Here is an 11950-nt window from a genome sequence, read left to right as displayed (position 1 = left end):
GAGAGCAATGAGGTTCAGGAGAGCCTCCTCTTCCCCAGACTGAACAACCCCAGCTCCCTCAGCCGCTCCTCACAGGACTCGTGAGGCGTGCCGCAGGTCTCCCAGCCCTGCCTCTCCGCGCAAAGCCCTTCAGCAGCCCACCACCGCCCACCCGCGCGAGCCACCTCAAAGCCCCCCCCTGAGCCCCCTCCCGGCCGTTTAACGGCGGGCTCCCCCTCCCCGGCGGGCGGGGCGTGCGCAGGCGCGGGGCCGCGGCGCGCGACCTCGGAAGGGGCGGGGCGCGCTGCGCGGCGATGCGGCCGGCGGGAGCATGACAGGGGGCGGCAAGCGGCGGCCGCGCGCGGCGGCGGCGGCGGCGGCGGCGGCGGCGGCGGCGGGGGGCGAGCAGGTGGCGGTTAGCGGGCGCGCGGCGCGGCCCTTGGCGGCGGTTGGCGGCCGTTGGGTGGCGGTTGGCGGGCGGCCCCCGGGCTGAGGGGGGGGCGCTGCGGGCCGCCGCTCGGAGCCCCTAGGCCCGCGTCGGGGCGGGCGGGGAGCCCTGGCGTGCCGTCCCGAGCAGAGGAATAAACCTGGCCTTTTTATGCATAACTTGTTCGTTAGCGTTTAGTTACCTACCAATTTTTAGAGCATCGCAGGGGAAAAGCCCACCTAGGCTTACAGCTGTAGCGGTGTGTGTGCATGGATGGAGCATTTCCATGCCCGTTTTGGTTCGCCTTACATCTTTTTTTCATTATTTTTTTTTTTTACAGCAACTTAAACTTTTGGCTGCATCTAAAATGTTAGGCTGTAAACTGCACCAGCTCAGACTGGGAATAGCAGAGTGGCACAAGTAGTAAACACTTGGAGGATTTATGTCCTTCAATCAAGCATGACAAAATTGTGTCCGTTCTTCTAAGTGCTTGTATAACAGGAGTTCCTTAGATGCAGGCTGCTGCGTGGTTAGAAACTGCCATTTTAACATAATGCCAAACTTAGATTAAGATTGCTTAGTCCTTTACTTGATGAGCTCATAAAGGTGCTTCTTTAGGGGCACACTGACCCACTGATATCAAAGTAGTGCTTTGCTATTTTGTACATATTAAGAACTTGTTGGGGAAAACAAGTTGTAACACTTGTTATAACACTCCTAAGGGACTCTCTGCAAAGTAGATGTTCTAATCTGTATATACGCTGTTTTAAATAACAAGCACGACTTTATGGTCTTGGTCGTTGTTTTTCCATTAATACAGAGGCTTTGTAAAGTTCTTCAGTGGAACTGACAGGAAGCAATGAGGTTAACTTTTCTTTCCCTATCTGCAGTGTGAAAAAAATGGGGATGCCAAGAAGAGAAGGTCAAATCAGGCAGATATACCTGATGCTCTTCGTCAAGAAGCAGAAACGTGCTACCAGCTTAGGCTACCTGAAGACTTCTACCAATTTTGGAAGTTCTGTGAAGAACTAGATCCTGAGAAACCAAGTGGTAGGTTTTTGGATTTTATTTATTTTTTGCCTTTCCTAACTTTCACTCTCAAAAAAAACAGCCGGAAGGTAGGCAAACTGGAGGCTGTCAGATGCGTTCTCATGCTGCTTCAGTTTGCAGCTCAGCTGTCAAGATATTTACTTGAGTATAAACAAGAATACTGGAGATAATCACAAAGATGTCAGTCTACTTCAAGCTTCCTGAAATATAATTAAACCGTGGCACGTCAAGGATTAAATGTTATCTAAATCTGCCTTTCTTGTAGGTACATTTAAAATATTAAATATTGAATTAAAGTTTCCTCGTATCAACTCAGACTTCAACTCCCTAAAATTTATTATATAACAGAATATGAGGTCTCAAGGTGCTCTAGGAATGCCACTTTATTTTCCAATGAAAAGTATAATAACCTAACTCTTAATATCCTAACTCTTGAATGAAAGCTAATTAAACAAAAGAACGTCTCAACTTTCCTTGTCTGATAAACAGTATGTGTGACTGTTTGGATTTATGGATATTTTTGATACGTGAGTGACACAGGAGTGTCTTGATTTAGCTGTGCACCAGCCAGAAATTAAAACAGTTCGTGCTCTGCTTTTCAGATGCACTTGTGTCAAGTGTTGGACTTACACTGGTTGGACCATATGACATTCTTGCTGGAAAACACAAAAAAGCGAAATTAACAGATGTGAACTTCAATCTTCATTGGAGATTCTTCTATGATCCCCCAGAATTCCAGACTATACTTGTTGGGGATAGCAAAACACAGTATCACATGGGATATTTCAGGTATTTAATTTAATATATGCTCTTGTTATGATACAGTTGCCTGTTACTTTTTCTCCTCCATGTTTTCCATGACACAGGATTTGAGAATGAAATGTATAAATTAAAATAAACGTCAAATAAATGTCTCTTCTTTAACAGAATATTAACACATGGGTTGGTATCTTTAATAAAATAAGACCAGAGATATTGGAGTTGAAGGTTAGATTTAAATGTTTATTAAACTCGCCCCATCATCCCTCCAGAGCACCTTCTGGTTAGTTTAATCTCTAGCCATAAGACTTCAAAGAAAAAGTCAAGCATTATGAAATAAGGTGAGTCTGCGTTCTCTGTGTGATTATTGATAGGAGCTCCTTTCAAAAGCATACTTTAAGGCTCTACAGTTTTAGACCTAATGTTGCTTTTGTAAGGTCTCTGAAGGAGATGTCAGCATAGTGAGGAGGCAAATTAATTTCACTTTGAAATAGGAGAAATGGACACAGCTTGAATATTTGTATGTACTTTTTCAAAAATAGGGATGTGCCAGATGAGCTTCCGGTGTGGGTTGGTGCAAATGAAGCTAAGAAGAACTGTCTGATTACTCCAGTTGGTGACAATGTATTTGCTGCAGTCAAGTAAGGTTCATATTTACTTCTATTTGTAAAAAGTAGTATAGAAAAGAAACTGTTAATCAGGAGATGTGAGAGGAGATAACGCAGCTACATCTTTCATGCATATGTAAAAATACATTATATATAAAGAGTAACTACAAGAAGCCCCATTTCTGAGCTGGGGCAGGTTAGCATTTATATGAGTATATAATTCTGTACGATTCATGAAGCTTTATGTGGTCCTGCATCATGAACGTAAACAACAGAAGTGTGAATACTCCTGTTTCATGGCCTGTCAGTTAAAAATGGAAAGCTCTCTAAGGACAGATGCATGTCAGTAAGTGAAAGCAGACGGAAGAAAAGATTCTGCAAACAACCCGTGTGAAGTGCAGAGTTAAACAATGACATTTGTTTTGAAAGTCCCACGATGAAACTCATCAATATGTATTTATGTGCATGACTTGGATGACAAAGAGCGTGTAAGTCACTGAAGCAGTAAACTAAATTCTTCAGATAGACGGATGAACAGCGACTGAGTTCGTGAGAATCTTCAGCACCTGCAGATAGCGCAAACCGTATTGTCATGCAAACACAGATAGAAAAGGCCAGAGTACTCTCTCTGTGCCAAACTTTGCTTTTTGTGGTGCTTGTTGTTGAGAGGCTTGCATTCCTAAGTCTGTGTATAAATAAACCCTTGACTGCTAATCTTCATTATAAGATTTGGAGGTTTAGTGATTAGAAGGCTATTCATTTGTTTTTTTTCTGTTTAGCTCTTTTAAGACATGTTTCTTCTGTTTACAGATTATTTTTGTCAAAAAAACTTAAGGAAGTGACTGATAAAAAGAAAAGTGCTGTTTTGAAAGAGATAGATGAAAAACTAACAAGAACAGCAAAAGAATTGGGTTATTCTCTGGAACAAAAAACCATGAAGATGAAACAGAGAGATAAGAAAGTATGACTTTCCTGATCCGCTGGAGAGAACTAAGTTCTGTTAAACTGTTTTTTTCATTTACTTACCTGTTTTTCTTTTTTTTTCTTCTTTTTTCCTCCTTTTTTCTTTTGTTTTGGAATCCTTCTATTCAGTAAAGAAGCCTCATTTAGGAATATCCAGATCTCTTTCTATAAAACTTCAGGAGAGGGAAGATCAGTACAAGTGTGTTCCAAATAATGGGATTAAATCAAAACACTTTACTCTTCTAAAACATAGCTTGCCAAGTAAGGCATTAAAATAAAGAAAAAAAAAAGGCAGAAATAGTCTGAAACAAATGGGGAGCATGGAGAAGACTGCCTCGTAGTGAAGGTCCATGCGAATGGTTGGGTTGGATCTATGAGAAAGAGTAACATGAAGGATGATTTGTGTTAATAGATTATTTTTTCCATACCTATTAGAAGTAATTATGGCAGCAGGGACAGAGCAAATATAGTAAAATGCACAAAATATACAAGTGACTACAAGCAGTCCTAGATTTCAGAACTTCGCTGGAGTTTCTGGTTATTTGAAACTTCAGTGCTTAAAAATAATTACAGTATACTTTAAGTTGGCGTCCTTGAGCCTAGACACTGTGTTTGGGTTGGCCACCAGCAGCCAGGTGCTGATGTTGTTTAGTGATGTGAGTGGTTTTATGTCACGGTATTGACTTACGGTACTACGTTTGATTTCCTGGCTCTTTGTTTAGGTGGTGACCAAAACATTTCACGGAGCTGGCCTGGTTGTTCCTGTAGACAAAAATGATGTTGGATACAGAGAACTGCCCGAAACAAATGGTAAAGATATTGTTCACTATATTCTTCTGCTCTGTTTAAGTAGACAGTCTCCAGTCACATACCTGTTTTGCAAAAGCAAATTGCATTCGTGTTTTCTACCTAAAGAATACGAGCAGCTGGGAGTAAAGGGCAGATGTTTTAACTGTCACACTTGAGCAACTAAGTTTGGTTTATATAAGTAAACCAGATGAGAATCAAAGAAACATACTAAATACAAAATAATAATTCCTATAGTAGTAGTTTATACTACTGCACAGCCACGCAGGAAGTAGATTCAAAGAACTGATGTACATTCAGGGATTTGTGGGTTTATTTCTTGTTCCCCCTTCTCTTCTGGTGTTGTAGTAAGCAGAATCAGTTCCTTGATGAAGGTTCAACACGTGAATGCCCATCTCTTTGGGGAACTGAGATGGATGGGCATGGGGTAAGAATGAGCTGCAGAGGAAAAGGGGGGAGCTTTTTATCCCGCAGCTTGTACCAAAATGTGACCTGCAGGTATACTTTTGGCAGAAGCTACTTCCATGCAATATATTTCTCAATTTAAACATTGAAGTATTTCTGCTTTTATTTTCGCAGCTAATCTTAAAAAAATATGTAAGGCCATTGTTGATGCTCCTACTGACGATGAGAGACTGAAAGCATTTGCCCCCATCCAAGAAATGCTCACCTTTGTTCAGTTTGCTAATGACGAGTGCGACTACGGGATGGGATACGAGCTGGGTATGGACCTGTTCTGCTACGGGTCGCATGTAAGTATTACAGCAACCGCACGTCACAACGTTAGGCTTATATGCAGTTACAGCAGCACTGTTTGCTGTCCTGGCCAGTCTGCCTGGCTGTAGCCCTGGAGAGCCGCGTTCCTGTTCTGACAGGAGCCAGGCTCCTGGTGCTGCGGGGGCCAGCGTAGATGCCCGCATTGTGCCCGGGTGCCCAGCCCCAGGCGCAGCACGCCTAAAGCTGCCTCCCCTGCGGCAGAGGCGGGGGGCCGCTGTGTGCGGTAGTGAGGGGCGTGCCCAGTGCCAGTCCCTCGGGGGGCGGCAGGCGCGGGGCGGGCGCTGGCGGTGCGGGTGCCCGCGGCGCGGCGCTGACGAAGGCCGTTGTCTCCTTGTCGCGCAGTACTTCCACAAGACGGTGGCGCAGCTGCTGCCGCTGGCCTACGGCCTGCTGCGGAGGGGCCTCTTCGCACGGATCATCGAGGCGCACCTGGCGCAGCGGCGAGACGAGCGCCTGGACCAGCTGGCGCCGTGACGGGCGGGCGGGGCGGGGCGGGGCGCTCTGTCGGGCCGAGTAAAGCTTGCTTGCACACCCAGCGCTTCGCTCACACTGCGCGTGCGCCGGGCCGGCCGCGGGCGCCTCTCACCTGACGCCGCTGTGGCGCCGGGGGAGGGGGGTGGGGTGGGGGGGCCGCGCGCGTAGGGTCGCTGTGGGGGCGGGGACCTCGCCCCATAAGGGCCGAGCCGCGCGGTGCGAGCCCGCTGCTGCCTTCGGGACGCCCTGCGTCGTTGTCCTCGTCGTTGTCGCTCCGGGCGGCTCGGATGCCGCCCAGCGCCTGCACCAAGTTGGGCCAGAGCAGGCTGCCACTTGGCAGTAACGACAGAGCACCGACTGTGACACTTCTGGGTGCGGCTGACTTAGCAAGAAATGGGATTTAAAAAAAGCAGCACATAGTATTACAAGAGAAAAAGAACACTGCCTTTCCTACCTCACAGCTTTGATGCAATTTTCCACTATTTTCACTAATCTGGACTTCTTAATACAAAGTGACCTTTGCAGAAGATGCAAGTTAATTATCATCATTGGACAGGTGCTCTTCTTCCCCTTTATTGCACGGCTTTAGTCTCAGGCTATTGCTTACGATAACAGTCCAGAAACCAATGGAAACTAACACTTTCTCTTAGCCAACCAGCAAGCCCAGCCATAGTGGAGTGACCGTTCACAGTGGTTTGTTTATCGTTACTGGTGCTGACAGTACTTCTGACAAAGCGCATTGCCCCCTAGCACCATATACTCAAATTTCAACATTGTCCCTTCTTCCGGCAAATGACTACTTCCAAAGCTCCCTTCCTGCATAAATTACTATATAATTCATTTTAGTTCAGCAAACGGCAAAAGCCTATCTCAAATTTTAAATCAGAAAGCTATTTTCAGTTCAGTCATGCGTTACATCTACTTTTGTACACAATTTGATGACACCATCACCCCTCCCTTTCAATCAGCATACAAATGTTGTGTTTATTCCAACAAACATAAGCACACACATACATGAACTTTTTCATGGGCACTCAATTCACTTTTATACACAAAAAGCACATTTCTAAAAATTCAATCTCTTCCCCTCTCCCTCATCTTTTCAGGTTCCAAGCAGATTTTCTTATTAACACCCTGTAAATCACACAAGTATTCACCTTTCACATATTTAAGTATCAAGTCTGAAAACAGTGAGGACTTACAGATCTTCCATTTTTAACTGTTCTTCTCAATTAGAGCTTAATAACTGTAACACCAACCGAAGAAATATTGAAGTGTGGGTACGTCACGAATATGTCAGCAAGAGATGTCTAACTTAACCCTACTTGGAAAAAAAAAAAAAAAGGGACTAAAAATGCACTCTGCAGCAACTACATAATTCTGTCTTTTATACAACAGAAGGACCAACCATTTTCAAATTGGGAAGCCAGCTACTCTACAATTATATAACTGAGGCAAATCTGAAAAAGTCTGTTTCAAAAAGTTTTAGCTTGTACTAATTTTATATTAAAAATTCCTAGCTGTTAATTTTGTTTCAGGGAAATTAAATGCAAAAATCAACACAAATACTGAGAAAACATGACAGTCAAAGTAATAAACGGTCATATAGAAGTTTTTAATGTTTGTTTAAATCATCACAGTAATCAGAATTTTTACTGTAATGATATGCAGCTCTACCACACTATTATAAATAAAAACATTAAGATCAATATTAAATACAGCTCTAGGCAACATCACAGATTAACAAAGTATGCATTCTTCATGAACCAGCAACTGATTGGTTTAAAAATAATAATAATGCTGACACTTTCACCCTCCCCATCCACATTTTTTTTTTCAAATTAGGAACTTGAGTAAGGCGCTGGAAGTTTTACATTAGAAAAATTTTGTTGAACAGCAGAGGCACACATACTTCAGTATCAGAATTTCTAATGCATGTTTACCAGGGACATTTTAAATATCAATAGGGAAAGCTTAGCAGCTGAGAACAGTAAACAGATGCACAATTTATATGCAGCACTTGGGATCCATACTGAAATTATAAAACACAGCAGGGGTGTGAACTGTATTTTAATTCAGACAGTACAGTCTGTAGAATCAGGTGCAAATTAATACAGTACATACACAGCAGTGTTTTAGGATGAGGAAAACATCAGAAATGGCAGAGGTTCCAAACTGATTTAAAGCAATTTTTTCTATATGTAGTGCATTTATATTCGTCCACTATTGAAAAAAAAATAGATAACAGATCACCATCACTGACAACTTCCAGAGCTGCCTTCTGTATGGGAGCCAAACTCTGCTCTTCATAAAGTTTGTGCAGGTTCACCCAACGTACCAGAACAAACGCTGAACCCCTGGCATTGGCTTTGCTTGGAAGAATACAGCCTGTTGCTGCAACGCAACAGCCTCAACACAGCCGGACTCCATTTCAGCTCCACAGCTGCTGTTCGTACAGGGGCTGATCACACTGAGCCCACTGGCACGTTACACTTTCTACTGGTTCCAGTTACTGCAGGAGATGAGATAGATGGCAGTTTCATACTCTGAAAATAGGCTAAAATCCAGCAGAGCACTTAAAGCACTGACATTATTTTGGAGCTTGCCAGCAGTACCAGGGTGTTGTTTCAGGATGTTACCATTCTTTAAGACAAAGTCATGCCGAGTACTTTGCTGAGAAAAGACGTTTGAGGTAACTATGACAAACGCTTTAGAGATGCCCAAGATTTTAGACATTAACCGTCTAAACCTCTGGAGTCCTCTGGGCATAACTGTTAATAAGGAAATTTTATCTAGCCACATATTGTGAAACATGATTCTGTAAGTTCTGCAAGCCGTATTTCTTAGGGTTTTTCCTCCCTGCTTCACTTATGGCACACTGCCTTTGTGTCCGCACGTGTTTGTGACAGTTTGAAAAAATAACTGAAACAAATTAATTGGTGACTGAAAGAAAGAAGTTCGGATGTTAGGAATCGGTCAGTTCACCTGCTGCCGCCCTGTGTGGTGCTGCTCAACTTTGAAGTCCTGCCAAACGTTCAAGTACTGGATTTGATTCTGGCCTGCCACTCATCTTCAGTGGCTACATATCATTTATAGCTCTAAATACTTGGAAAAAGAAGTCAAAAGCAATCTAATACTTATAGTTGCTTTTTATTATTTTTTAAAACCCTGAAGTTTTATTCCTTTTAATAATATTTCTAGTATTACTGTTCCAGTTATCTGCTCAAAAAGTAACGGCAGTGAAAGTTACATTTGAAAATGATCTTATATGCATGTTGGATCATAAAGAAACCATTTTGTTTAAACCTTTCATCTAGTTGTAAACATTTGCTAATCCTCCATTACTCAGAGAGGATTGTGAATTATTCTATAAAATCACATTAAAAAGGTAATTAGTCATGTGAGATATTAACTGATTTGTATTTAATAGATTTTTTAATTCATAAAAATATAAATAAAGAATGGTAAAACTTCAAGAAAAAGAATATACATTTAGTGCAAGTTATGAGTTACATTTCTTCCTACCATGTCAGCAGTGGAACATCTTTTGTGGAGAAGAAAAAATAAAAATGAGCAGTCTCAAATTTTACAAGGGGGGAAAAAAATATCTCCAGTGTTGTAGCATGCAATTTTTACCAGATACACGTATACAGAATTGTTCCAGCTCTTAACTAGTAGATAGCAGTACTTTTCCTTATACTGCACAACATTGGTATATATCCTAGTGTTTTCAATAATACAAAAATTGCATAAGACCAGGTCACATTATTGATATTTTCTGCAGCAAAAACAGTATTTTTCTCTGAAACTCTAGTTTCACGTTTCATTTTTCTCATATGACAGCGCGTGGGCTGAAAGATGTCTCGCATGGTTCTTGCAAGGTATTACCTGTTCCATCTGTTTTTGTCGCAGTGGATCTGTACTGCCCCAAGCATTTCATGATGTACAAACTTACACGTTTAATGGCACAAGAAAAACCTCCCTTCTTGTGATCCAACCTCAGTAACTCACAGTACATCTCAATATGAGAAACAACTGCTTCAAAAGGGCACACCAATTTTAAAGAGGCTTTGTTACGGCTCAGGAGAGAGAGAAATAAAGCTCTTCTGGAATGTAGAAAGGTGACGTGTAATAATTATACATTTCATGAGTTAACACAACAGTTTTCAGTGGTAAAAAGGGCAAGACCTTTCAATCTCCATAAGATGGCTCAATTCGGAATGATCCCTCCAGAAACAGGGACTAAGAACACATCTCTTCAATGCTGAAGTACCAGGCTGGGGCTGGAGAATTGCACCACCTCGAACGGCTCTCCCACTGCACTATCATGGCAGACCTGACGCCTCGGGACGCATCCAGTGCAGGACAGCAGCTCTCCCTTCCCACGCTCCCATCAGCCTTCCTCCTCTCCACAGCTTCCCCCAGACCAACTCCTGATTTCCAGCAGCACTGTTACGCAAAAACCCAGCTCTCGTTTCTGATTTTAGAAGTATCTCCCAAGACTAAAGTGTTGTGCTATTCAACAAATGAACCTCCTCTTCAGTTTCCTCTCTCTCCTCAGCTATGGGTTTCAGTTGAACATTATTGAGGCGGGGTCTTGGTTTGCCGTCTGGGCCATATGACGGAGGATATCTTTTTTTGTTATAATACCAAGGAGGCGCCTGAAAAGGACAAATGGAAGACCGATGTTAATCCAAGCAGGAAAATAAGAAACCAGAACAACATCTGTAGCCAAGTCCTTTTTGTTGACAGGGATAGAGCAAAAGTAAACAGCCTGATTTTCTTATTTAGACAAAAACATTTTATTAATCAAAATACTGAGTAACCACCAGTTTGTTAAAACACAGCAATGCTGAGACACCACATTGGATGGTCTCTGACAGCTGCAGGCCATTTTAATGAAATACAAGTAATACAAGTAGAGACCATGACGATTTTTATTTAACTTTGTTTCCACAAAAAATGAATTTTTGATTAGCATATGCCAACAAAAAAGTAAAAAAAAAAAAGGGGGGGGACAAAGAAAAAAGAGGTATGAAAAAGAAGTGATACTGATCCCATTTCAAAAGGGATGTATGTGCCAGCCTAGCCATCAGAAGTGATGTATCACTTGATGGCCCAAAAATCCTAATAGCAAATTGAACTCCCCTTCCCTCCTTTTTTTAAAATCATAAGAATCTTTGTAGTCTGATGCACTGGCTCAGACTGAATATATGTTCATAGGAGCACACTGTATTCGCCACAAAACTTTTGCAAAATAATCAGTGATTAACTAGGTTTTGGAGTTTACAGCTTTAGAAAATAAATTTAGAAAATAAATAGAAAATAAGTAAGTTTTCATTTTCAAATTTAGATACTGTGCTCTTATGACAGGGTCTTAATTGCTTTTTAAATTATAATTTTGTGAAATATCAAAAAGGATGAGACTGTCCAAAAGGGTAATATCACAGGAGAAGCAAAGAGCAGAATGAATGAGCCGCTGCCCTTGTTATTCTGGTTAGTACTTTTTTTTTTTCTTATTAAAGGACGCATGAAATACTTGTGAAATATTAGCATAAAATGAGAACATAATTAGCATGTTTTGCGCATAAGCAGCTAAACTTGGTGGGTAGGTTTAGTAGAAATGCAGCTATTGCAGAGCAACCCATGTCCAAATTAAGAGAAGTCTATCTCATAACTAAGGTTAGATCACAACATTGCGGTTAAAACAGTTTCTAGATTCTGAAGTAAATAGTAAATGTATTAGCATGCCATTTAGTGGCTTGATTTCACTGGACTTTATAAAAAGGAGTACATTAGTTGCTGTAGGTAACAGCAGCAGAATCACAGGACTTCATATAAAATCGCAAGACTTTAGTTGAGAATAAGAGTACTTCTAAAAATCACGTTGAAAAATAGGGATTACAGGGAAGATCTAATGCTGCAATACATTAAAAACACGCTTGGCTTTGCTTCTCAAAAGATGTGATACTTCGCTATTTAACAGCTATTTAAAGCTGTCAGAATCAGAAATTAGCATATATATTTTTTTTATTTCACATTATGAGGAAAAAAGGTATTCCTAGCTGTATGCTTTCCCACCGAGGGAAATCAAAAGATCAACTAG

At 41.8% G+C, this 11950-nt stretch overlaps 2 protein-coding genes and 1 long non-coding RNA gene across 9 annotated transcripts in view; 1 reads left to right on the top strand and 2 right to left on the bottom strand.

Annotated features, from left to right (window-relative positions):
- The first annotated feature begins 218 nt into the window (after positions 1–218).
- On the top strand, positions 219–7199 carry HPF1 (histone PARylation factor 1). 3 transcript variants are annotated; one of them, XM_066996766.1, is made up of 8 exons: positions 219–391; positions 1297–1456; positions 2059–2245; positions 2758–2856; positions 3634–3784; positions 4509–4596; positions 5173–5345; positions 5713–7199. In XM_066996766.1, exons 1-8 carry the CDS (start codon positions 311–313, stop codon positions 5842–5844), a joined length of 1071 nt encoding a protein of 356 aa, XP_066852867.1. In that variant the 5' UTR covers positions 219–310; the 3' UTR covers positions 5845–7199. The 3 variants fall into 3 exon arrangements, with proteins under 3 accessions (XP_066852867.1, XP_066852866.1, XP_047932163.1); XM_066996765.1 differs by having other exon boundaries at positions 245–388; XM_048076206.2 differs by lacking the exon at positions 219–391 and adding an exon at positions 678–704.
- On the bottom strand, positions 3139–4550 carry LOC136790824 (uncharacterized). The gene is made up of 3 exons (XR_010831526.1): positions 4475–4550; positions 3850–4157; positions 3139–3389 (listed from the first exon to the last, which is right to left on the bottom strand). It is a non-coding gene; the product is annotated as an uncharacterized lncRNA (long non-coding RNA).
- A 241-nt stretch (positions 7200–7440) lies between the features above and the next one.
- CLCN3 (chloride voltage-gated channel 3) overlaps positions 7441–11950 on the bottom strand; it is a 61723-nt gene continuing 57213 nt past the window's right edge. For all 5 annotated transcript variants that reach the window (XM_066996755.1, XM_048076232.2, XM_048076233.2 and 2 more), the window contains one exon: positions 7441–10505. In XM_066996755.1, coding sequence (XP_066852856.1) covers positions 10347–10505 — 159 coding nt within the window. In that variant the 3' untranslated portion in view covers positions 7441–10346. The remainder of the gene's footprint in view (positions 10506–11950) is intronic.

Source organism: Anser cygnoides, chromosome 4 (assembly GCF_040182565.1).
Source record: "Anser cygnoides isolate HZ-2024a breed goose chromosome 4, Taihu_goose_T2T_genome, whole genome shotgun sequence".
Classification (NCBI taxonomy): domain Eukaryota; kingdom Metazoa; phylum Chordata; class Aves; order Anseriformes; family Anatidae; genus Anser; species Anser cygnoides.
Note: the sequence above shows the minus strand (reverse complement) of the source record. Positions and strands in the feature narration are given on the sequence as shown.

Excerpts from the sequence above, each read along its gene's own strand:
- HPF1 (XM_066996766.1), top strand. The coding sequence starts at position 311 with ATGACAGGGGGCGGCAAGCGGCGGCCGCGCGCGGCGGCGGCGGCGGCG. Across the intron at positions 4,597-5,172 it reads AGAACTGCCCGAAACAAATG|CTAATCTTAAAAAAATATGT; the intron begins GTAAAGATATTG and ends TTATTTTCGCAG. Across the intron at positions 5,346-5,712 it reads TGTTCTGCTACGGGTCGCAT|TACTTCCACAAGACGGTGGC; the intron begins GTAAGTATTACA and ends CTTGTCGCGCAG.